The 22,512-nt window shown below is 37.2% G+C and overlaps 1 protein-coding gene across 10 annotated transcripts in view; it reads left to right on the plus strand.

The window, feature by feature from the left end:
• The window catches only part of PPP6R3 (protein phosphatase 6 regulatory subunit 3), a 70,656-nt gene that overhangs the window by 24,841 nt on the left and 23,303 nt on the right, over window positions 1–22,512 (plus strand). For 6 of the 10 annotated variants that reach the window (XM_087745921.1, XM_087745914.1, XM_087745915.1 and 3 more), the window contains 13 exons: window positions 3,085–3,212; window positions 5,442–5,674; window positions 7,184–7,370; window positions 8,275–8,412; window positions 8,924–8,989; window positions 9,315–9,427; window positions 10,091–10,204; window positions 10,920–11,049; window positions 12,940–13,092; window positions 15,103–15,252; window positions 15,776–15,840; window positions 18,428–18,543; window positions 18,929–19,014. In XM_087745921.1, coding sequence (XP_087602047.1) covers window positions 3,201–3,212; window positions 5,442–5,674; window positions 7,184–7,370; window positions 8,275–8,412; window positions 8,924–8,989; window positions 9,315–9,427; window positions 10,091–10,204; window positions 10,920–11,049; window positions 12,940–13,092; window positions 15,103–15,252; window positions 15,776–15,840; window positions 18,428–18,543; window positions 18,929–19,014 — 1,563 coding nt within the window. In that variant the 5' untranslated portion in view covers window positions 3,085–3,200. Of the gene's footprint in view, window positions 1–3,072; window positions 3,213–5,441; window positions 5,675–7,183; window positions 7,371–8,274; window positions 8,413–8,923; window positions 8,990–9,314; window positions 9,428–10,090; window positions 10,205–10,919; window positions 11,050–12,939; window positions 13,093–15,102; window positions 15,253–15,775; window positions 15,841–18,427; window positions 18,544–18,928; window positions 19,015–22,512 lie in introns of those variants that run through there. The other 4 variants (XM_087745918.1, XM_087745919.1, XM_009470313.2 and 1 more) reach the window with 2 other exon arrangements.

A 22,512-nucleotide genomic window follows, 5' to 3' on the forward strand; every position in this document is an offset into this window, starting at 1 on the left:
AAGTCCAACACTAAACCATGTCCCTAAGCACCACATCTACCCATCTTTTAAATACCTCCAGGAATGGGGACTCAACCACTTCCCTGGGCAGCCTGTTCCAGTGCTTGATAACCCTTTCAGTGAAGAAATTTTTCCTAATATCAAACCTAAACCTGCCCTGGCACAACTTGAGGCCATGTCCTCTTGTCCTGTCGCTTGTTGCTTGGGAGAAGAGACTGACCCTCACCTCACTACAACCTCCTTTCAGGTAGTTGTAGAGAGTGATAAGGTCTCCCCTGAGCCTCCTTTTCTCCAGACAAAACAACCCCAGTTCCCTCAGCTCCTCCTCATAAGACTTGTGCTCTAGATCCTTCACCAGCTTCATTATTGTTCTTTGGATATGCTCCAGCATCTCAGTGTCCTTCTTGTAGTGAGGGGTCCAAAACTGAACACAGTATTCGAGGTGTGGCCTCACCAGTGCTGAGTACAGGGGGATGATCACTTCCCCAGTCCTGCTGGCCACACTATTCCTGATACAAGCCAGGATGCTCTTGGCCTTCTTGGCCACCTGGGCACATTGCTGGCTCATATTCAGGTGGGCTTCTGACCAATGTTCCTAGGTCCTTTTCTGCCAGGCAGCTCTCTAGCCACTCTTCCCCAAGCCTGTAGCGTTGCATGGGGTTGTTGTGACCCAAGTGCAGGACCTGACACTTAACCTTGTTGAACCTCATACAGTTGGCCTTGGGCCATCAATCCAGCCTGTCTAGATCCCTCTGTAGAGCCTTTCTACCCTCCAGCAATTAACACTCCCACCGAACCTGGTGTCGCCTGCAAACTTACTGAGGGTGCACTCAATCCCCTCGGCCAGATCATTGATAACGATATTGAACAGAACTGGCTTCAGTACCAAGCCCTGGGAAACACCACTTGTGACTGGCTGCCAACTGAATTTAACTCTGTTAGCACCACAATTCTTTGGGCCCAGCCATCCAGTTAGTTTTTTACCCAGCAAAGAGTACGCCCATCCAAGCCATGAGCAGCCAGTTTCTCCAGGAGAATGTTGTGGGAAACCATGTCAAAGGCTTTACTAAAGTCCAGGCAGACAAAAGAAATGCAAGACCTTGAAAGCCTGTGGTGGCACCAAGGACTCCTTTGATGGTTGCTGTCCTTGCATCCAACAGTTAAGTTGTCCTTGGCTAGTTGCTACACAAGAGTTGTAAAAACTTGTTTTGCTGAAGTAGGCTACATAATTTAGGATGTGTTTCAATCATGGAAAAGTTTGTTGGTGCAAAATAACTGATTTTTTTTTGTGTGTCTGTGCACTTGAACCCTATAGTAAGAAAATATGATACATAACAAAAATTGATGGTTACATTCTGAGTTTATTTTTTTATAATGCAATCCTTGTTATAACTCTCTGTGTAGCATTTCTCAGACTTTCATATATTACAGAATCTTCAGCTTGACACTGATACTGTTTTTTTTTTGAAAAAAAGTTTCTCTTGCTTGAAAAATGAAACTGGGTATTGCTGTAAAATCTGTGAACTTCCTACTGGAAGCTCTGTGTATATGCTTTTAACATCCGGTTGTCAGGTAAAAGAGCTTTCAGTTGGCTAGCTGCGGTACTTTTACTTTTCTTTCTGCACTGGTCTAGATCCCTATGTCTGCTTGTATCTACCAATACTCAACTGTTAGGTAGAAGTATGAGGTACCAAATTGGAAGTAACTCCTTGCAAAGTATGTTTCTCATGTTTTATCTAAGTATGATTCTTAAAAGTTTAACTTAAACGAGCAGCTTGCTTTAATAGTTTTCTTGCATCCAGAAGTCCCTTCAGTAAATTTTTAAAGTAACAAGTCTGTTTTGCAAAAGGTTCAATATAGGAGACATTGCAAAAATTAAACTTATATGCTTCTCTGACTGGAATTCACGTCTTTGCCCTGTAGCTTGAAGACAGGAATGTCTGTATTCAGGAGAGGTGTTTGACAGCTATGTCAACTCAAAGCTACAGAGAAACTTACTGATACAATTGTTACCAGCTTTTTTTGATGGAGATGCTAATTAAGCATTTGGCCTCTCGGAAAGAAGGGCGGACTGGTTACTGTTAAACAACATACACACAGTGTGGTTTTCTTCAGCTGTAGTAGGCAGAGGACTTCAATTTTTTTTTTCTGGTCTGAAAGAATTGCTTCTAAGCTTTATTTCTTCCCTTTCACAAACAATTCAAGTGAGAATTTCAGTTACCTGTATCTCAGAGCAGTTGCCAGGCTTTCTTCATTTTGGTGAACTGCTTTCTTTCATCTCGGATTTAAGTCAGGTGTTTACTACATAGAATATTATTTCAGCATTCGTTCAGAGAAGAATCTTAACAATATTAACTAAGAAAACAAAGTAATATTTTTCTGAATGCTTGGTGTTCCTTAGGATCTTGAATCGTCATAATTTGTGCATCAGCAAGTTGATGTAAACTTTCAGAAGTACTGTTTTCATGAATTGGAAGTCTGTTGGTCTTGTTTGCTGGGAACTTTCAGAGATTATGGCAAGTTAACTCAAGTTACAAAAGATAGTCAAATATCTGCAGCAGCATTACTGTCTGTAACACAATTTTTCTTTCCACATCTGAGAGCTGAGAGTTTTTAGTCTAATCTTGAGCATGTCTCGTGTTTGGTAGTCTTTTGCATCTTGCATTGACTCCATATGTTGTGACTTTTCTGCTCATATTGGCAATGGAGCTGAACATTGGGAGTAACACAACCCAGTTGACCTGTGGAGTTTATTGTAAATTTTCAGATAGTGAAATTTTCGGAGGAGCACTCCTGATTTGTGGACATGAGGCCTAATTCTGACTCTGTTAATAGGACTGAAATTTGAAAAAGCATGAAGATAATTCAAAATTTCAGAATTGGTAGGTTTTGGGAGGGGTGGTAGAACAGTAGGCTGTGGGAAGAATAACAATAACTTTGTTTTTAAAACTTCCATTCAGAACTATGGTAGGCTGATTCTGGATTATCACCAGTGATAACGCCTAAGAAAATTCTCTTCTCTTCAGGGTTCCTGGACTTCCTTTCTGGCACATTTTATGTTGTTTATTTTTCCTTATTTCAAAGGACCTGGGCTCCTGTTGAAAAGTGATGGAATAATCTGTGGCCGGCACCTGACATGTTGAGGGAGCACCCCCTAAAAGAGCTTGCCTGGGAGACAGTTTGTGAAATAACACAGTAACATGTTTGCAGTAGTATGCCTCTTTTTTTGTTGTTGCTATTTTCTGTTGTTGAATTTCTCCTGAAATAAGTAACACAGAAATACATTGAAGCTACTGAAATGAGCTTTAATCACTGCAGAGAGATTGACGTCTGGAATTAGCATTGATAGTGGTTACTTGCAAAGATGCTCTTTCACTGATTGGGGCAAGGGAGGGATTTGATCTACTTTCTAGATGCTTAAAAAAAAAAAACAAACAAAAAATATGCGGTGACTTTAATAATGCACTAGTTTAATTTGTCACTGTAAGTCTGTGTGTAGCCTGAATACCCACAAGCTAGTGTTTTTAATAACAACTTTGTATAACTAGATTTAAGCTAATTTGTGAGATCAGGTGTTTTGAACTCTGCTTTTAAGTTTACTAATACTTTTAGTAGAAAAGAACTTTTTTCTGTTTTTTAACTACTTAATCCTTGCATGGGATCTCAGATGATTATAAGTACCAATACTGCAATTGAAATTATCTATACCTTTTCCTGATTGATTTTGCTTGACTCCCATATCTTTAAACAGAAAGCTATGTAATCTATGAGCAGTTCTGTATGCTTACAACTTCTGACAAAAGGCTAAGCAAAGTGGTATTAAGTGATCTGTGTGTAATGGTTAAAGCAACAATGAAAACTCTAAAAGCAATTAAAACTTCTCCATAGTGAGTATACCAGGCTTTTCAATATTTAGGCCAAATACTGAAAGTCTTGCTAATGAAGAGAGTCATAAGGGTTTTGCCTGGATCCTTGGACTTGTATCTGTTTTCTAAACTGCTCAAGTACTAAATTTGACACTTTACTGTTCTAAGTAGCTGTAGTGTGCATGCTGAATCCATTTTAACTTGAAAATAAATGCTTAAAGCTGTCTACCTCTTAGTTTGTGTAAGAATTAGATATATCTGTTTTAGTTTTTGTAGGTTTTTATGAATGTATGACAAGTATAGTTTGATTATTGTCTTTAAGCTTACTCCTGCATACAGCCTGCAGCTTACAGAAGTGTTCTCGCTAAAATAGTACTATTCACCTACATTCTCTGCGGTAACTACATGTCCTCGCAGCTGATGATGCCACTAATGCACAGCAGTAATTAACATTGGATTAATCCTTCGCACTTGGAAAGCAGTTACTAAAGGAGCAAAAGGAGTGTTTCTTTCCTTATTTAAATGAGTACTCCTCAAAACCATGGTGCTTCCAACTGTGAGGAAAGAAAAGTTTCTCTTACTGTTCTCTATTATCTGTAAGATCTCTTTCAATCCACTTAAATTCTGCATTCACATAAGACCAACTGATACTGTGTCAGAGGTTAAATGTCATGTAAAAGCCCTGTTTTGGAGAGAGGGGAATGGAGTGAATGCTTGTAGTGAGCTTAATGAGAGGTGAAAGCAGGAGTTTATTGGATCTATCATAGACTGAAATGTTCGTTTCTAACACCACAGTTGTCTCAGTTGCAACTGCTTGCAAGGTGTTGCTTCTTAGAGCAACAGAATTAACATGGAGGTGCCAAAGGTTAAGTTGCTCATCCTTATACATTTCTGTTATGACCTTTTACAATGTTTCAGTGGTTAGGGCCACGGCCATTTCACATGTTTGCGTAAGATATTTTATTGTCCCTTGTTCTTCCTCCCATGTCTAGTTTGTGGAGGGAGGTACAGTGTGAGAGTAGGTCCTGTGTTAGAACACTTTGATGTGTGCTGCCTGAAAGTTAAAATTACTATAATTCCTCCACCTTTATAAGTGTTTTCTCTAGTGCATTTATGCAGTGCCCACTTTTATCTTCTCCCAGCTCTATTAATTGCTGAGCAAGTTGTTTTTAATCTGAGACTTGGTGCATAGATTAAAAACAAAGGTTGGGAAGAGCAAATTCAATAAATTGAAAAACAAAGTTATCCTTTTTTCTTTAATGCAGATTAGCATGTTCCCTTCATGTAAGTAAAACCCTGGAGCTGACTGACTTTATCTTTGGATGTTAGAATATTGGCTATTGCTAAAGGTACAAAAATTACTACGGAGTATTCAGTCATCTTTAATCAAGCCTGATTTTGTAGCTTTTGGTCGTCGGCATCTACTATTGTGTCTCATTTGAGTTCTAGAAAGTTTCTATGCATGCAGGTACCTTTGGGGTTAAAAGGTATGAAATACCACTATGAAGTGTTACTACAAATACTGCTTAAATAGATTTGTAAACTTAGTGCTTTGTGTATATTCTTCTTATCCAGACCAGCATGTTTTGGAAATTTGATCTCCATTCGTCATCCCACATAGATACACTTCTAGAGAGAGAAGATGTAACACTGAAGGAATTGATGGATGAAGAGGATGTTCTGCAAGAGTGCAAGGCTCAGAATCGCAAACTTATCGAGTTTCTGCTGAAGTCAGAATGTTTGGAAGACTTAGTTTCATTTATTATCGAAGAGCCACCTCAAGACATGGATGAAAAAATTCGATATAAGTAGGAAAACTTTTGGGGGTGGGGGAGACTTGGGAAGGTGGAAAGAGGGGTAACTTAATCCAGTTAATTTTATAGTGTGTTTTGAATCCCTGCATGCTGGTGTGTAGTACAATACTGGTATCTTTAGAGAAAGTTTGTTTTCAAGGGGCTTTGTAGAACTTTAAAATAAATCATTCTGATATTTGCATATTTTTTCAAATGGAAGCCTCTTATCCACAAATGCTTCCAAAACCAAAGGAGGCTTACAAAAAAAATTCAGAGCTCATATGAAGAATCTTGTAGTTGTGACTGTTAAGAAAATAGTTGAATGAAAAACCCTGTTTACGTAGTATAGTTAACTGTTTAGCTTTGTTTTATTGATGATTGATAAGATGTTTTGAAGATGCTTCTTAGAAGGTCTGTAGCATTCCTTGGAAGAATGTACTTACCATCTAATTGCTGGTGTTTTCCTTTGCAGAGCTAGAACTGTAAGAACTGGGTATGGCCATGACTTCAGCTAGTTTGCTGAGAAAGTTCAAACTCAAAAGTCAACCTAGCAATTTGTATAAAAGCACTTCTACCATTTTTGGCCTATTTTAGAATTGTCTATGCAGAAAGCCGCCTTTTTTCTTAAAACAGTGTGTAAAAAAAAAAATAATGTGAAATAAGCTACACTTGTAGTTGCAGCACTTCACCATTTCTGGTAAACCAAGCCTCCTGTAAGTGTTTCTAGTAGTTTGAAATTGAAGCATCTTTCACGTAGAAACCTTAAGCTGCTGATGCTGTCAAAATTACCTTTAGTGTGAGTGGGTGATAGTACTGTCAAATGCAGGAAATTACTGGTCTTGATGGTCTTTTAGTTTAATTACTCAATGTTCTGAACTGTACTGTTGTACACAGACTCTGTGTCATGAAGCAGTACTAGCTAGTTTTGCGGGCTTTGTCAGACTTTGACTAGTTTGCTGAGTTTCTACATAATTGATATATTTGTATATATGAAAAATATATAAAAATCCTGAAGCTATTCCTTTTGACCTTTTTAATATAATCCCTGTTATATTAGAAAGAGGCAAACACACTGCTCCCTCCCCAGTATCAGTCCAGTACTGTCAGTCTGCTTAACTTCTTGGTAACTAATTTTTTTCCCGTCAAAAAAAGAAGTGGCTTCTGAAATGAGAGATCAGTAGTGAACAGATGGGTTTAACGATAGAACAGATGAGTTTAATGATGGAACAGATGGGTTTAACGATAGATCTTAAAATAAAAGCTTGCCCTTTCCTTTCCCCACTTCCCCAGTGTTGTCCTATCGCTACTGAAGAATGGAGTAGTCCATTTCTTAAATGAAAGAAGAGAGCTTGTAGGCTTGCATGTGCAGTTATGTTACCTTGCAGTGGTTTGCTGCTTTGATTAGTGCAGACCAACCCTGCTTGAAAACTTGGTCAGAAGCCTTACCAGGTTCTGAATTCAGAGCTGGAAGTATGACAACTTTGAAGTATGAGTGATGGATAATTTTTTTTGCCTTTTTCCCAGATACCCAAACATATCGTGTGAGCTGCTTACATCAGATGTCTCACAGATCAATGATAGGCTGGGAGAAGAAGAATCCTTACTTATGAAACTGTACAGCTTCCTCTTAAATGAATCTCCTCTAAACCCTTTACTGGCCAGTTTCTTCAGCAAGGTGCTAAGTATTCTTATAAGCAGAAAACCAGAACAGGTAAATATTTACAAGCTCTCCAATTTAACAAGTGCTCTAATAAGGTTGTAGTACTCAGCAATGCTGCTTTAAGACTGCACATTTGAGGGATAGCAGTGGAGTCAAAAAAGAGCATTCAACTTCTATATTAGCTGAAGACACTAAATTTTTTATGGTATGCACAGGGTTAAAAAATATATCTGGATGAGTAAGATGTATTTGATTCAGATTTGCCTGAGCTATTTGTGCAACCAGTGTGTGAGTGCTTACCTTTCGGCTTAGCTTAGTTCAGTATTTTATATGGTGACGCTTGCATTAATTGTTGTTAGAGGTGAAGGTAAGTGAATTGAGTCAGTGGGAGTGGGTCTGATTTGTTGTCAAGAATTGTCATAGAACAAGGTGAAGAGACATTTGGAGTTGTTGTTCAGAAATAATGTTCAGTACAACATGTGTTCATGTGGCCCAATACTGCAAACAGCTGCAATGACTGGCTCTCGTACCTGAGCAAATTAAGTTTGTGACTCTGTTCTGTGTCTTTAATTTAGCAAGCTCTGTATTTGTATTATGTTAAGGTTTTACTGTGTTTATCTTTGCTCACTAAACAGGGATGAGAGTAATTCATACCAAAATGGAAAGCTGACTGTGCATTGGATTATAAGTAGTTTATGGTCAGCAAGTTGGGCTTGAGAGGAGGCCCAGGACACACTGCACATCGTATGGATCTGTCCTGTGTCACTTCTGCTACTCTATACATGTGTATTATTTTATCTTGCCTTGTACTGCAAGCTTTAAGTGGCAAAAGTGTTTAAGAAGTTCTCGTTTATTTTCTTCATTTGGTAGGAGAGAGACATGAAAACTGGTTGGTGTAATTTACCATGTAAAATACAGATAAGCAAATGTAAGCTTACTTCTTTTTAATTTCTAGATTGTGGATTTTTTAAAGAGGAAACATGATTTTGTAGACCTCATTATTAAGCACATAGGGACCTCTGCTATCATGGACTTGTTGCTCAGGCTACTGACTTGCATAGAGCCTCCACAGCCCCGGCAAGAAGTGTTAAATGTAAGTAAAATGTCTCAAAGGATTTTTGTTTGAAGTGTGAACTGTAAGATGACTTATCTTCTGCTGGTTTTATTAAGTTTATTTCTTACATGTGCCGAAATTAGATGTGTGGGGGTTTTTTTGCTTGGAGCTGCCAATACTTTTCCAGTGGAGCCACAGTGCTGGTGGAGACAACTTAGAACCTGAGTGGCTGGACTCTTCCCCTGGTCTTTAATATCTAGCTTACAGCTGCCAGATGCAGTTTTAAAAATATTTTGAACCTTACTTTAACACTTTTTTTGGCATCAGAAAGTTTATCTAAAAATTATACCTAAGACTGTTCTTTACATTTGCTCAGAAACACTGATTTTACTATTTTCCTTTTTTCTGAAGTGTTAGTTCTTGTTTAGAAATATTGACAGTATGACTCATGGCAATTGTCAAATGACTTCTTTTAATTTCATTAATTATAACTCATTTAATTCATTCACTTGGATAACATTCTTACTAACAACCACAAATACTTTTACAGTGGCTAAATGAGGAGAGAATTATCCAGCGGCTTGTGGAAATTGTACATCCATCTCAAGATGAAGATGTAAGTATTGGTCCGTTGCTCTTCTGGGTCTATCTGTTCAGCAAATTGCTGTATGACATAGTGTTAAACTTTGTTTTACTGCTTTCTGCTTGCTTTTTTAAAGTAAGCTGATTTCAGTATTTAAGTATATATTATAGGTTATAATTACATATATATATATTTTTATATTATATACATAGGTTCCCAACCCCTGCCCCTGGTTCTCCGCCCCTGCCTCCTTATTCTCTCCCCCCTCTTCCCCCCAGTTCTGTCACCTTTTTTAATTGAAGAATTACTGGCCAGCATGTTACTACTCTTACAGTAAAAAGCTGTTTTTCTGTTACAGAGGCATTCAAATGCATCACAGTCACTCTGTGAAATTATTCGTCTAAGCAGAGACCAGATGTTACAAGTGCAGAACAGTTCAGAACCAGATCCACTGCTTGCAAGTCTAGAGAAGTAAGTTAGTTTGCTGAATTTGTGATTTTATTTTCAGTTCATAAAAAACACAGTTTTTTACTTTTGACCTTGCAAACCTTTAGAATTTTCTTGGCTACCTGTCATCTGTCTGTATAATCTAAAATAACTCAGAAGTAACCAGAGCCCACCTGGAGGACTTTCTTGGAGAGGGGTTGTCTCATTAAAATATTTCCTGTGCTGGCAAAGTTAGTGGGATCAGACATGTGGAGGTCAGTTTGCTATTGTGCAGAGTACACATGGGAGACATTGACTTTCATCTGTTATTTGTTTTAAGTTAATCTAAGTGTGTGTTTCTGCTAGAGAAGATTCTTCTGTATTCCCTTCTTCATTTTGCTGGTTATAGGTTTAGGTTTGTGTGGCTGTTATGGCAAGCTGGATCAGGTGTTAGATCTGACTCAAAACTCCCTTTTTGTAGTGTTGGTGGTCAGATCAAGAAACTATATCAGTGGAGGGAATAGGAAAATATGATTGGGGCAGTGAGGATGGGAGTGATTGTCCTAGTGGTACCTGCTAGCTTGAAATAGGTACTAGTTTTCTTTGTATTATCCCCTTATTAATTTTACATGGGCAAATGGTAGCTACTTCTGTTAACAGCTGTATCCTGAAGTAGTGTTACATCTGATGCCAATACTTTCTTTTCAGACAAGAAATCATAGAGCAGCTGCTGTCTAATATTTTTCATAAAGAAAAAAATGAATCTGCAATAGTCAGTGCAATCCAAATACTATTGACCTTACTTGAGACAAGACGACAGACGTAAGTGGTGTTCTTTCACTTAAATTATGCCTGCATAATTTAACTAGACTACTGTTCAGCAATAGCAAGTGTCTTCCATGTATTAATGGCTGAACCATTTTTGTGACCTGTTGTCGCTGAAGAAGTAAAAGAGCAAACCAAGTGATTGCGATTGGCATTACTACACTTTCACCGAATGACTAGTCTTTCTGCATTGTTTTCTAGAAGCTAGTTTAAGTGCCACTTGACAGATCGGACTAATTACAGTTCATCAGTTTGTTTCTGGATACAGGGAATAGAGTAAATATGTACAGCACAGTGAGTGGGTATTGACTTCTTTTTAAAAAGTTATTTGGAATTTTATTACAACTTCACTTGGACAAACGGCTGAACAGATCTCTGGTACATTGAACTTGTTTATGTTGTTCCAGATAGATGAGTGAAGCACTTGGTCTGCCTCAAAAGAGGAAATAGAACAGCTGTAATGTTTAATCTCAAAACCATACTGGAGATTTCAAGCACAATAAATCGAAAAATACTAGGGCTCTAGTGTTTGGAAAAATCTGGTTCAACCATTACTTCACCTTTAATTTATATTCGTAACCTTGTGTTTTTACTTGCCTCTTCATTCTTTTCACGTGCCTTCAGAACTGTGATATTGTCAAAATCATACCTTAAGGATGTTTTACAACTAGTTTTGATATTAATTATCGGATTTTGCATGTGTGTGTTTTAGATTTGAAGGCCATATAGAGATCTGTCCTCCAGGCATGAGCAATTCAACATATTCGGTCAACAAAAGTGTTTTAGAAGCCATAAAAGCACGACTTTCATCCTTCCATGAACTCCTACTTGAGCCTCCAAAAGTAAGTGAAGCATTGTGTCACCAAATTAATTGGAACAAGACTATCACTGTGTGACTGTATTTTAGGCAGGTTATAATAACAAAAGAAAACACAGTTTGACAACTTTGAGGCAAGTGCCCAGGCTTCTTCCCAGCCTGTTGTGAGCTTTGCTGTTCATTATTGTTCTCCAGCCAATGTGTTGTGCTAATTGATATGCTTCTCCAGCTTAAACTTTGTTTAATTGGCAGAATAGCCTTGATGCAATTACTTCTTTCTGAAAGCAATGAAGAGATTTGCTATATATTCTCAAGGTGGGTCCTGTTTTCTGCTTGGAAATCCTGTCTGCATAGGAAACATGGACTGTGGATGCTTCAATTGTTTGGAACTTTGGCATGGCCCACATGAGGCCTGCACAATTCCTCTAGACTTGCCCAGGACCCAAGTAGACCAGCTCCACGGCATGCACCCTGCACTCTAGGCATGTTAAATTCTTTGGGCTTTTTAACTGATTTAAGCAACTTATCTATGTCATGCTGTTGCAAAAGATAAGTACAAGATGTATAAATAGGGAGTTTACCTATGATCCATTTATATTTTTCCACTCAAATTTTCACTGGCAAAATTTCAGCTGGAGCACTGCACACTGAACTGGGTGCCACAGTCCACAAGAGAGACCTGTGGGCCAAAGTGAAAATAAAGACCAGAGGTTTATAAAATACCAGATGGGGGGTGTCAAGGTAGTGTTAAAGTTTATTTTATCTTGGAGAAGATGAGACCTCAAGATTTCCAAATGCAGAAGAGGTAATAAAATGCAAAGAAACTGTCTTCTCTTTATTGCAACAACATGGCAAGATACAGGTTTATATTACAGTAAAAGCAGGGTCACATAAGATACTTGAGTATTTTCTGATGATTGGACATACTTAGCATTTGAATAAGTCATCTAGTGAAGTTATTGAATCTGTTGCTCATTTTGAGCACTAGTTAAATGAGCATCCTTAGATTTTTGCCTTATGTAAGGAATGGACTAAATGAACTAGCAGGATGTCAGTATTCTTTTTACTGATGCAAGGGTGGTGCTGGCCAGGCAAAAATGACATCCAGTGTTACAGAAGGCAGTAGTGGTCTCCTTGTCAAAATGTATTTGTGCCTTAAGATAGGAAGACATTTTCATTATGAATTCCCCTGCTCACTGCATATTTGGTACTAGATTTTTAGTTCTTATGGTAGCTAATACCAAATTTTTCTTATTGCCACTTAGTTTTTCGACAAGAGTTCTGGTTTGTTAACCAGCTAAAATTTCAATGTAAGAACCACGAAGCTTATGATTGTATTATAAGGACCTAGTAGTGGACGGAAAGAGATTCTCTCTGTGTTGGAAGTAACTCTTTCAAAGACTACAGATGGTGCTTTTTTCATGTATAACATTAGAATAAGACACCAGAGAAGCTTGTTGCTTAATGATATTGTTTTCAAGTATATGAAGTTAGGGTTGTTGAGGCATTATAATATATTCAGAGACTGTCCACCTAGCTGTTTTGTGTACATTGTAACAATGTAGACTATAGCTGTACATGGATTAACCAGTGAGAAGCATTTCCTAGGAAGTATCTCCTAATTCCTTTCAAGGTTGGGTAGAATGCATCTACTTTGAGATCCTGTCTGTAGTTAACAATCAATTTTTACAATGTTGATGGTTTCATGTGGCTATTTTTAGTGCTTATGTCTATGGAGTTAAAATAAGCTATAGTGTTCAGAACTAAGAATTGCTTTTTTCCAGGGTGAAGGTAAGACTGCTCAAGGACTGATTGTATATTTTTAAGTACTACTCTGTCATTGTGCATAGGAATGATGAGCTGGCTTTTTAAAGATATTTTAATGTGTTTTTATGTATGTACCTTTTTTTTCTAGAAAAGTGTCATGAAGACAACCTGGGGTGTATTGGATCCACCTGTGGGAAACACGCGTTTAAATGTGATTAGATTAATATCTAGCCTTTTACAGACAAATACAAGCAGTGTGAATCAGGAGCTTATAGAGCTTAACAGTATAGCAGTAATACTGGTAAGAAATATGCTGCCTTCTTTATCTTTATGGATTGCTATTAAGATCTTGTCTGTTTTTTTCTGTCACTGCAGATAATTTGTAGTGTATTTTCCAGCCTAACTTTTCAGCCTGTTTGTGTTGTGGCTTCTACTGTACCATTTAAGAACTTTTAATATTGGATTTTACTGTTAAATTCATCTGCCTGAAGTCAGCATTTTCCTCTAATCACTTGAATGGTTCTTATTGTCTATGCCTTCATAAATATATGAAGTGGTTTGTTAAAACTTATTTTTTCATCTGTATGTTCTCACGTTTTCAGCCATGTTCAAGGCTTTCCCTGCTGTTTTCATTCTTTTCCTAAGTTGTTCCCTCAAAACCCCCTTTCATCTCTTAATAATATATGGCACACCAAATAGTATCTCAGCACTGTCCTATAAAGGGACAGTTATTTTTCGTAGCTCATACACCTTCAAACCTCTGAGAGCAAGATGTTGCACAGCAAACTCAGTCAGTTAACTCACTGCTTTTTGCCAATGTGGAATGTGTACTTCGAGTACTTCCTACCTCATACTTCAACTATAGCAGGACATATTCTTTGTGTTTAGGTTTACCAAAAAATTCAGATGTTGGTATCACTTAAAAAATAATCAGCAGAACATGCTAGAACTTACAGTATAATTTCTCAATATAGTATGTAAACTTCTGCTTCTAAGCAGGCAGTTGCAAACTTGAAGTGTAAGTATTTTCTCTGCCTCAAATTGTTTTAGTATAAAATCCCTTTTTCCTTGAACTAATTAATACAGCTATGGTTGTAATGTCTTCATCTCAATTTCTGTGCACAACTTTGGTTTGCGGACAGGTGTTAACTTGTATACAAATAGCTAACTTCACTGTAACTGAAGTTTTTCCTAGATGTGTTGTCCAAGGGAACGTACATGCTATGAACACTTGCGTGTTCTTATAAGTAGATTATTTTGTAAACTAAATTCGGTGAGGTTTGAACATGCTTTTCTGTTGGAGGTTTTACATAAAGAAAAAAGTAATTGTAGCCATATAAACTTCTTGGTGCTTAATGCTGTTTGCTGAAACAGCATATGCTTTACTGTGCAGATTTCACTGTTAGGAAAAGTAATTGTCTAGTTCCAGTAGCATATCTTTATGAGAAGCTGTCATTAGTTTAGGAAGACTGAAGGAAAATTAGAGATCTTTAGCTGTATTTTGAATGAGGCTTACTTTAATACTGTTCCAGTCACTGCACATATTTCCATAACTAATTTCATTTTACCAGTAGCAGCAATCATTTGAGTTTTGCAGTAAGAAGTAGTCTAAAATAACTGGACAAAAAGCTTGAAAAAATCTTGCCCATGTTTAAGAGGAAAAATGTGGAGAACCAGGAACATGACTGAATGAACACTGTTTATTGTATCTCAACATCAATATTTGTCTGTGTCTTGTGTAAGGCGTTTAATAATCTTAAACTGCATCTAGATTATCTGAGGTAGCTTTCTGTAATAGAAGAATAAAATTAGTAGATGACAGGTTCAAAACAGGTAGATACGATTTTGTAAGGGATCTCGCTGAAGTGAGGAGCACATTATAAACGGTATTGTAGATGGTAGAAGGTTAAGTCAACTCAAAAAAGAGAAATCCGTCAAGGGCTACTAGGGTCATAAATAGCACTTCAGCCCAGAGAGCTCCACAGTCAGAAGCTAGCAGAAAGAATGTAAGTGGGGAGTGTCATTCCTCCCTGTCTTTGTTCTCTGAAAGTGCAAAGAGTTACCCCTGGGATAAATCCAGTTACAGTTGAGGTTTTGTTCTGATGCAGTATGATAGTCCTTGTGTTCAGATAATAGCAAGCACAAGAATTAACTTATTTGTAGGTCACAAATTTTCTCTTGCATAATAATACTTACTGTAAAACTTCAAGAATTTGTTCCAGTGTAGCCATTCAGATGACTTGCTGGGGTGAGACTATTGGTTATGTTTAATGAAAAGACTTTAGTAAACCTTGTTGAATTTGTTTTTCAGGACATGTTCTTTAAGTATACATGGAATAACTTCTTGCATACTCAAGTAGAAATCTGTATTGCATTGATTCTTGCAAGTCCTCTTGAAAGCACAGAAAATAGCACAATTACAGATCAGGATTCCACTGGGGACAATCTCTTACTGAAACATGTAAGTTGTGTTTTTTTGGGAATCTCTTGAATTTTCCTGTCTCCAGACTATTGTAGCAGTTACTCTTACATAAAATATACCCCAGTTTTACTTTATTTATGTATAGAATGAACAGGAATATTTTTCTGTTTTACTTAAAATGTCAGTTCAGGGTGTTAAACCTGAAAGTGCCATAGAGTAGATTTTTGCTGCCCCAAAGTGAGCATGTGTGCAGAGCTGCAAGTATTTATTTTCCTTGAAGAAGAAATTTCTCTTATTTTTAAGAATTAAAATTGCTATTTCAATAGCTTTATGCTACTACAACTCAGCAGCTCTAAAGAGAAGCAGGATTAACGTAAATTTAGCTTTTAGGTTTCTGGTTGGGATCTGACTGCTGCTTCTGAACTTTAAACCCTTTAATAAAGTACTTATCCTGAACCTGAAATTAGTTCTCTTGTAAGACTTCAGTATTTGTTAAAATCAACTGTAAAATGCATAATAGTTCCACTTTACTGCTACTAAGTGTATTTTGTTTTTTTGATAGCTCTTCCTTAAGTGCCAATTAATAGAACGAATACTTGAAGCATGGGAGATGAATGAGAAGAAACAGTGAGTAACCAGTTTTCTTATTCCCTGCAATTGTCTACATAAGACTTGAATTGTGAAATGAAAGTATGACCAGTTCATAACTGATCTGCCCAGTTCTAATGTTAATGTATGTTAATAATGTATGTTAAGTATGTTAATATTTGGATTAAAGCTTTCTCTTGTACTACTTTTTGGTAGCATTCTAATGCTTTTTCCCATGACCACTTGAGAATACAATAGTTTGTCTTTCTTAATATGTATAAGATATTACTATGATCTTTGAAATCTACCCATCTTCAAGTACAGAAACATACCATAAGTTTTGAGAGGACAGGAAATACTTTTCTCCAGTAAGCAATTGAAAATTATTTATAAACACATCAAAGCATATTACATATTGGGGAGCAACAGACTCCTAAGTAGTAAAAGCGGAGTCCTCAGCAATGGAATACCTTCTAAAAGTACATGTTTGTGAAAGGATGGAAGTTTCAAGTAGCTAACGTTGTCTGAAACTGTGTTCCTAAGCAGGAGAAAAAACCCTTAATCTTCACCTGAGGTGGTAGAATAGCTCTCTGAAGGCTCATAAGTTTGGCTCAGGAGATACTGAACAATAAATATTAGGTCTAACTTGTCAAAATACTGAACTAGATGACAGGGATAGTGTTGCTGGTTTGCTGGTGTATTACTTGAGACAGTTCTACTCCCCAAAATATTCCTGTTCCTATTTGATGTGAATTAGATAGTGAATATATGGCTAATATAACTGATGTGAAAATAAGGATGTTGAAGTAGGTGAGGAGGGTGGTACAAAGAAAGGGATTGTGACTTAATTTAACTGTAGAAAACATGCTCTCCCAAATGTCTTCGATTTTATATTGTATTCTCTTGACGTCATAGAGAACTGCCAACTTTATCAGCAAATAGATTCTCATAGGAGAGAAGTATGGAAAGTTATTTCCATAGATCCAACCTAAAACCATTATTTGGTTGGATAAGAATGTTCTTGACCCAGTGCTTACCATATGGATGAATTAATTAAATTTTTAGTCTCATGATTGCAAATACTAATGTGGAAAATATTGTTGTAAACCACAGATTATGCTTTTATATGGAAAGAATTGATTTTTATTTGCGAGAAACAAGTAGACTGTTGTAAGTAATCCACCCTTTTATCCAGTTTTATACAGGTATGACTCCAAATAAAAAAGATAAGTCTTTAAAATAATCTAAAGGTATTTTTAGCTTAGCTGCTTCAGGAAATGGATTTTTCGCTTTTTTATGCTTTTGTATTCTGTCACTTACTATTATTTCGAGCAGCTCTAGAAGCTTGAGGGTGACTGCTTTCTGCTGGTAAAAATCTGACATCTGACAAAGTAAAAAGCTTTTTGATTCACTGGGATGATTAAGCCTTTGCTAATAGAAAATACAATCGCATTCTAGACATTTTGGCTAGGCAATTACCAGTCAGTCCACTTTGTCAAATACGAGCGCTCTTTATGGCATATCCTGTATTGGAAATGATAACCTTTGCCATCATCACATGTTGCTTGTTTTGAATGTACGTGTTACCTAAGCAGTCAAGGAAATAAGACAGGACTCTCTCTCTCAAGTTGTTCCTGTGAACAATGTGATACTGTTTCATTCATGACGTCTTGCATTGACGTAACATAATCTCAGTTATTACCTCATGTGTTAGATGATGATGGTGGAAAATCAGGTAATGTGATTTGTGTTTGCATAACGTAAGCTACTTCCTGAACTGCTGTTACTTTACAAAGATTTCAGTCAGTCAAGTTTAAGGCTTGGGTCTTTCTTGATTTTTTTTTTTTTTTCATTTTAAAAAGCACAAAACCTTAAAAAGCTGACACAGCAAATGTCTGGTTAGCTTGCAGCTAAATTCTAGAAATGCAGTCCAAGTTGGAGCTCTCACTTTAGCTCTTTGGTCACATCTAGAACACTTTCAGCTGACCATAGCTACTCAAAGCACTACTCTAAAACCTGGTAATTCCTGTTTCTACAAAGCAGTTCTGTCACATAAAAAATATTCGAACCGCCTTTTAATTGTACCTGTCATTCCTAAACTTCAGGAAAGCAACGATCCTAACTTAAATTTCAGTTGGTCATACCATTCCAGCTCTGTATGCTAAATGCAATGTTAAGAAACTCTGCTATACTAGAGCACGCTTAGGATTTAAGAATTTTTTGTTCATCGACTCAGAGCTCTGAGAGAATGTTCAGTGTATTGGGGTTTTGAAAAATACTCTCAGCAACAGAAATTTCCTAAAAACTGTAGATTGGTTGTTAATTTTGTCTTTATCTTGATAACGCTGTACATTTTTCTTCACACACGCAAACATGAAAGCAGAAATAGTCCGTTCAGATACTGCACATCCTTCTTGGTAGTTTACAGGCTTGTTAAGTCTTCTAAACTGGCTCAGTGTAGTCAAACCAGCTGGTATCTTAAATTCTTGAGTATTTTTGTGAACCTTTGGTTTTAGGATGCAACTCTTCTGCTTAAGAACTCCTACGCTATTTGTCCTGTGTAGTATAAATATAGTAGCACAGGTTCTCTGAGTGTGGGCAGCTGAATTCCTTTTGTCTCTTGCAGGGCTGAAGGAGGAAGACGGCATGGCTATATGGGTCATCTGACAAGGATAGCAAACTGTATTGTGCATAGTACAGATAAGGGGCCAAACAGTACACTAGTCCAACAGCTCATTAAAGGTAACGTTAATCATCTGAAGTTTGTCTTCATGACTTTCATTATCAAATTTTGAGAAAATGAGTCAAACTTAAATTAAAAGTCAGCTGTTGGATAAAAGAAGAAAATATTGATTATTTCTGACTCATTCAATTTAAAACCAGCCATCCTTAAACATATGTTTAAGTCTTTTTTTCAAACAGTATCAAAGCTCCCTGAAATAAATGTGAAGAGATACTGACCTGCTTAATTTGGACTTGTTTGCTAGATGGAGTAATCCTTACTGATTTAGGAGGATGTATATGTTCCTTTCAGTATTTCTGGTAGAGCAGAAAAGAACAATTAAAAATTAAGTGGTGCTCCATTGTTGATAGTATCAAATTTTTTTTTTCCTGTTTCCTATGGTAGAGCTTCCAGAGGAGGTCAGAGAGCGATGGGAGACATTCTGCACAAGCTCTTTAGGAGAAACTAACAAGAGGAATACAGTGGACCTGGTAAGTAGTGATGGGTAAGGTATCAACATTCCTGCTGTTTACTTGGGCCCCAGTTTCTTTTTGTCAGCAGCACAACCAGTCTTCCCAACTACCATGTACTTGTGTCAACAAATATATCTAGTTGCTGAGCTATGGAACTGATAATTCATTAGTTTATTTTTCAACTAAAGCCATATCGTTAATATTTTGTATGGGAATCTTGCAGTAGCTCAGTTTCTATAGCTCATCCCAGACAATTGCCAAGAAGGAAGATTTCTTTACAGCTTCAAGTTAGTGTCCTTGAAAGCTCCTGTGTGCTTGAAGAGTACAAACTAAAACTGTCGGAGCTGGTGTTAATTGCTTTATCTGCAGTATGTAAATGAGCCTATGTAAGTTTAATGGGAAGATGCGATCTGCATCCCACTGCATGTGTTACTGACCTTGCTTAAGTAACTTTTTGCATACTTTTGTTGTGCTCCTGTCATATATTTTCTGCACACAGCAGTAGTGGTTACCGTTCCAGAAAAAAGCTAAACTTAAGTAGAAGTATGAAGAGGTTTTGTGTAATCATGTTAAACATACAGTTTAAGAATAATCACTTGGAGACTTTAATAAGCATGTCATTTCCAATGTCAACACACCAGTTAATGAATTTTAATATACCTGACTTCTCCAGGAATGCAGTGCTTTGCATGTGGCTTCATTAACTTGTAGTGGTGCTATATTAATTGAGCTATAAGACTGTTAAATTTGCTATTTCAACATAATAATATAGCAATGGGAACATAATGCTAACATGATGTGTGTGGCAATAGAAGCAATAGGAAATTCATCTGAAACTGTGCAACTTGTGGACAGGACCAAATGATGTACAGATTATATTTTTTCCATGAGCCTGTGAATGCAAACAAGTTCATAGTGTTTGTAGAATAATGATATTTTCCTCTTGTTAGAAACTACTTGTTGGGCAAGGCCAAGAGAAGAGTCATGTAAAGAGGCAGAATTTTAAGCTGATTTATAATTAATAACATTGTAGTTAGATCTTTAGATATGTAAACATTTACTTGGTTGTACTTGATGTAACAACAGTAAAACCTCATTTAAAACATATCTCCAAACTCCACAATACTCATTTGAATAGAAATATGAAGCATTAAAACAAATTCTTGTATCTGAAATGCCATCTGGAAAATACTGTGTCTTTGAATTTCTAAAGTTATACGCTTTGTTTCTGCTTGCGTGATCAATTCTCTGAGCCTTGGATTATCATTTAATTCAAAGATAAGCAGTAATGGACAATACAGTGTGGTGTAGGAGATATTAAAAGACAGATCTCATTGAAAACTCAGCTTGTTGTTTTACTGAGTCAAATTTAAGTTACGGTTATTGTATGGGTGTATCCGGAAAGCACAGCCCCGTACTATTTCTTCTCAGTCATACTGTCCCCTAATATCCATACTTTTGATCTGTGCTTTGGTCTCCATACACCTGTCCTCTCCATCTATAAACCTGGACAATTTGGTATGTCTGAGTGTTTGAGGTCCTCTGTAAGTCGATGACAGCATCCTTGGTTAAAACAACAGCTTATCAGAACTAATGTAATGAAAAATTATACACCTGATTTAAAGTGCAGATTTTCAGTGTCCCTGGAGCAAGATCTTAAGCACACCTTTCTTAATTTTCTATGGAATAGCCTTAAATTTATTGCTGGGTAGATGAGTAGACTTATTTACTTGGTTCAAGGTTTTCCTGTCCTAAGCAAGCTGTTGAGCAGAATCTAGTCATGGGTGATATAATAGTTAGGCACACAGTTCCTAACCTGAATGATGGAACTGTGGTTTACCGTTATACTACTACTTCAGGCAATTTACTGGATTTACTAAGCTCAGATGATCTGATCTTTATGTGTATGCATACTCTTATGATGTGAAGTTCATTAAAAAATACGTAAATAAGTTAGCTGTGTGAAGGCTGTGGAAATAACTGATCTTGTGAGTACTTTCAATGCTTCAGTTATTTGGTGCTCAACAAAGACAGCTCTTACTATAATGGAACAAGGTGTGTGGTCCTGGGGTCCCATGGGTAATGAACTGCTGCTGCAGCCATGAGACTATTCTTTTTCAGTTGTTTTACATCAGGGATGTTGATTGTAAATTATAGAATCGTTTAGGTTGGAAAAGACCCTTAAGATCATCAAGTCCAACTGTTAACTTAACATTGCCGAGTCCAACACTAAACCATGTCCCTAAGCACTGCGTCTACATGTCTTGTAAATACCTCCAGGGATGGGGACTCAACCACTTCCCTGGGCAGCCTGTTCCAGTGCCTGACTTCCCTTTCAGTGAAGACATTTTTCCTAATATCCAATCTAAACCTCTCCTGGTACAACTTGAGGCCATTTCCTCTTGTCCTATCACTTGCTGCTTGGCAGAACAGACCAACCCCCACCTCACTACAACCTCCTTTCAGGTAGTTGTAGAGAGCGATAAGGTCTCCCCTCAGCCTCCTTTTCTCCAGACTAAACAACCCCAGTTCCCTCAGCTGCTACTCCTGAGACTTGTTCTCTGGACCCTTCAGCAGTGTCCTTGCCCTTCTTTGGACATGCTCTATCTATCAACACTTTATCCCTCTTTAGGCTTTTCTGTCTTTCAAACAAGTTCTTGTTATGTTTTCTAAAACAACAGTAACTGCAGACTTAGAAGTGCGCATGTAGCAGAACTATCTCAGAGTTTCCCCAGAACACTTTACAGACATTACAGGACGTTTATTTTTGTTTCTCCACTGCTAATTGTCCTTTGGTAGAAGGTAGGCAGTACTTCACTAAGCTTACCTACTTACACTTACCTAGCTGAAGATTAAACAAATGTGTAATTGATCATTTTCTCTTTAGACAAGGTGCATTAATGATGCTGGTATGGTGAAGAATGCTATACGATTTGTAATACTAGGTTTGTACAAGACACTTTGTATAACTTCAGATGTGTCTCTTATGGCATTATTCCAGTATTAGTCATGATACGGAATGATTGTGAGGTACACTTAAAGACTCGATGAGGAGAATATACCTCCTCTAAGCCTAAAAATAACAGTCTACAGGACAAGTTGTTCATGGTTGTCTTAAAAATCACCATGTAGTTCCTTTCTCTTAAGGAAAATCCTTCTCAATATTACCAGGAAATGAGGCAAAAAATGTCACACGTTACAATGAATTATTTGCAAAAAGTGCCTGTGCTGTGTGTTAGCATTAGAAAGCAACTAGTCTGAATAGTGAGGAGCTTTCTTAAGTAAATAATTAATTGCTGAAATTTGCAGTGGTCATTTCCAATCCCTTCCCTGGCATAATTTTGCCATTTACTTATTAGGGTGGAGTAATGCTTGTTTCTTCTTTCAGGTTTATGCTTCAACTACAGCAGCTGTCAGAAAACAAGAGAAGTAACTCATGTATCTTAGGCCTTAGGTCCTGTTCGTTCCCAAGGGGAGAGTTTGGGGGAGAAGACACTATGTCTAGCTAAGAGTCCT

Source organism: Nipponia nippon, unplaced genomic scaffold, assembly GCF_047370975.1.
Source record: "Nipponia nippon isolate SJK-2023a ecotype South Korea unplaced genomic scaffold, ASM4737097v1 scaffold_10, whole genome shotgun sequence".
NCBI lineage: Eukaryota > Metazoa > Chordata > Aves > Pelecaniformes > Threskiornithidae > Nipponia > Nipponia nippon.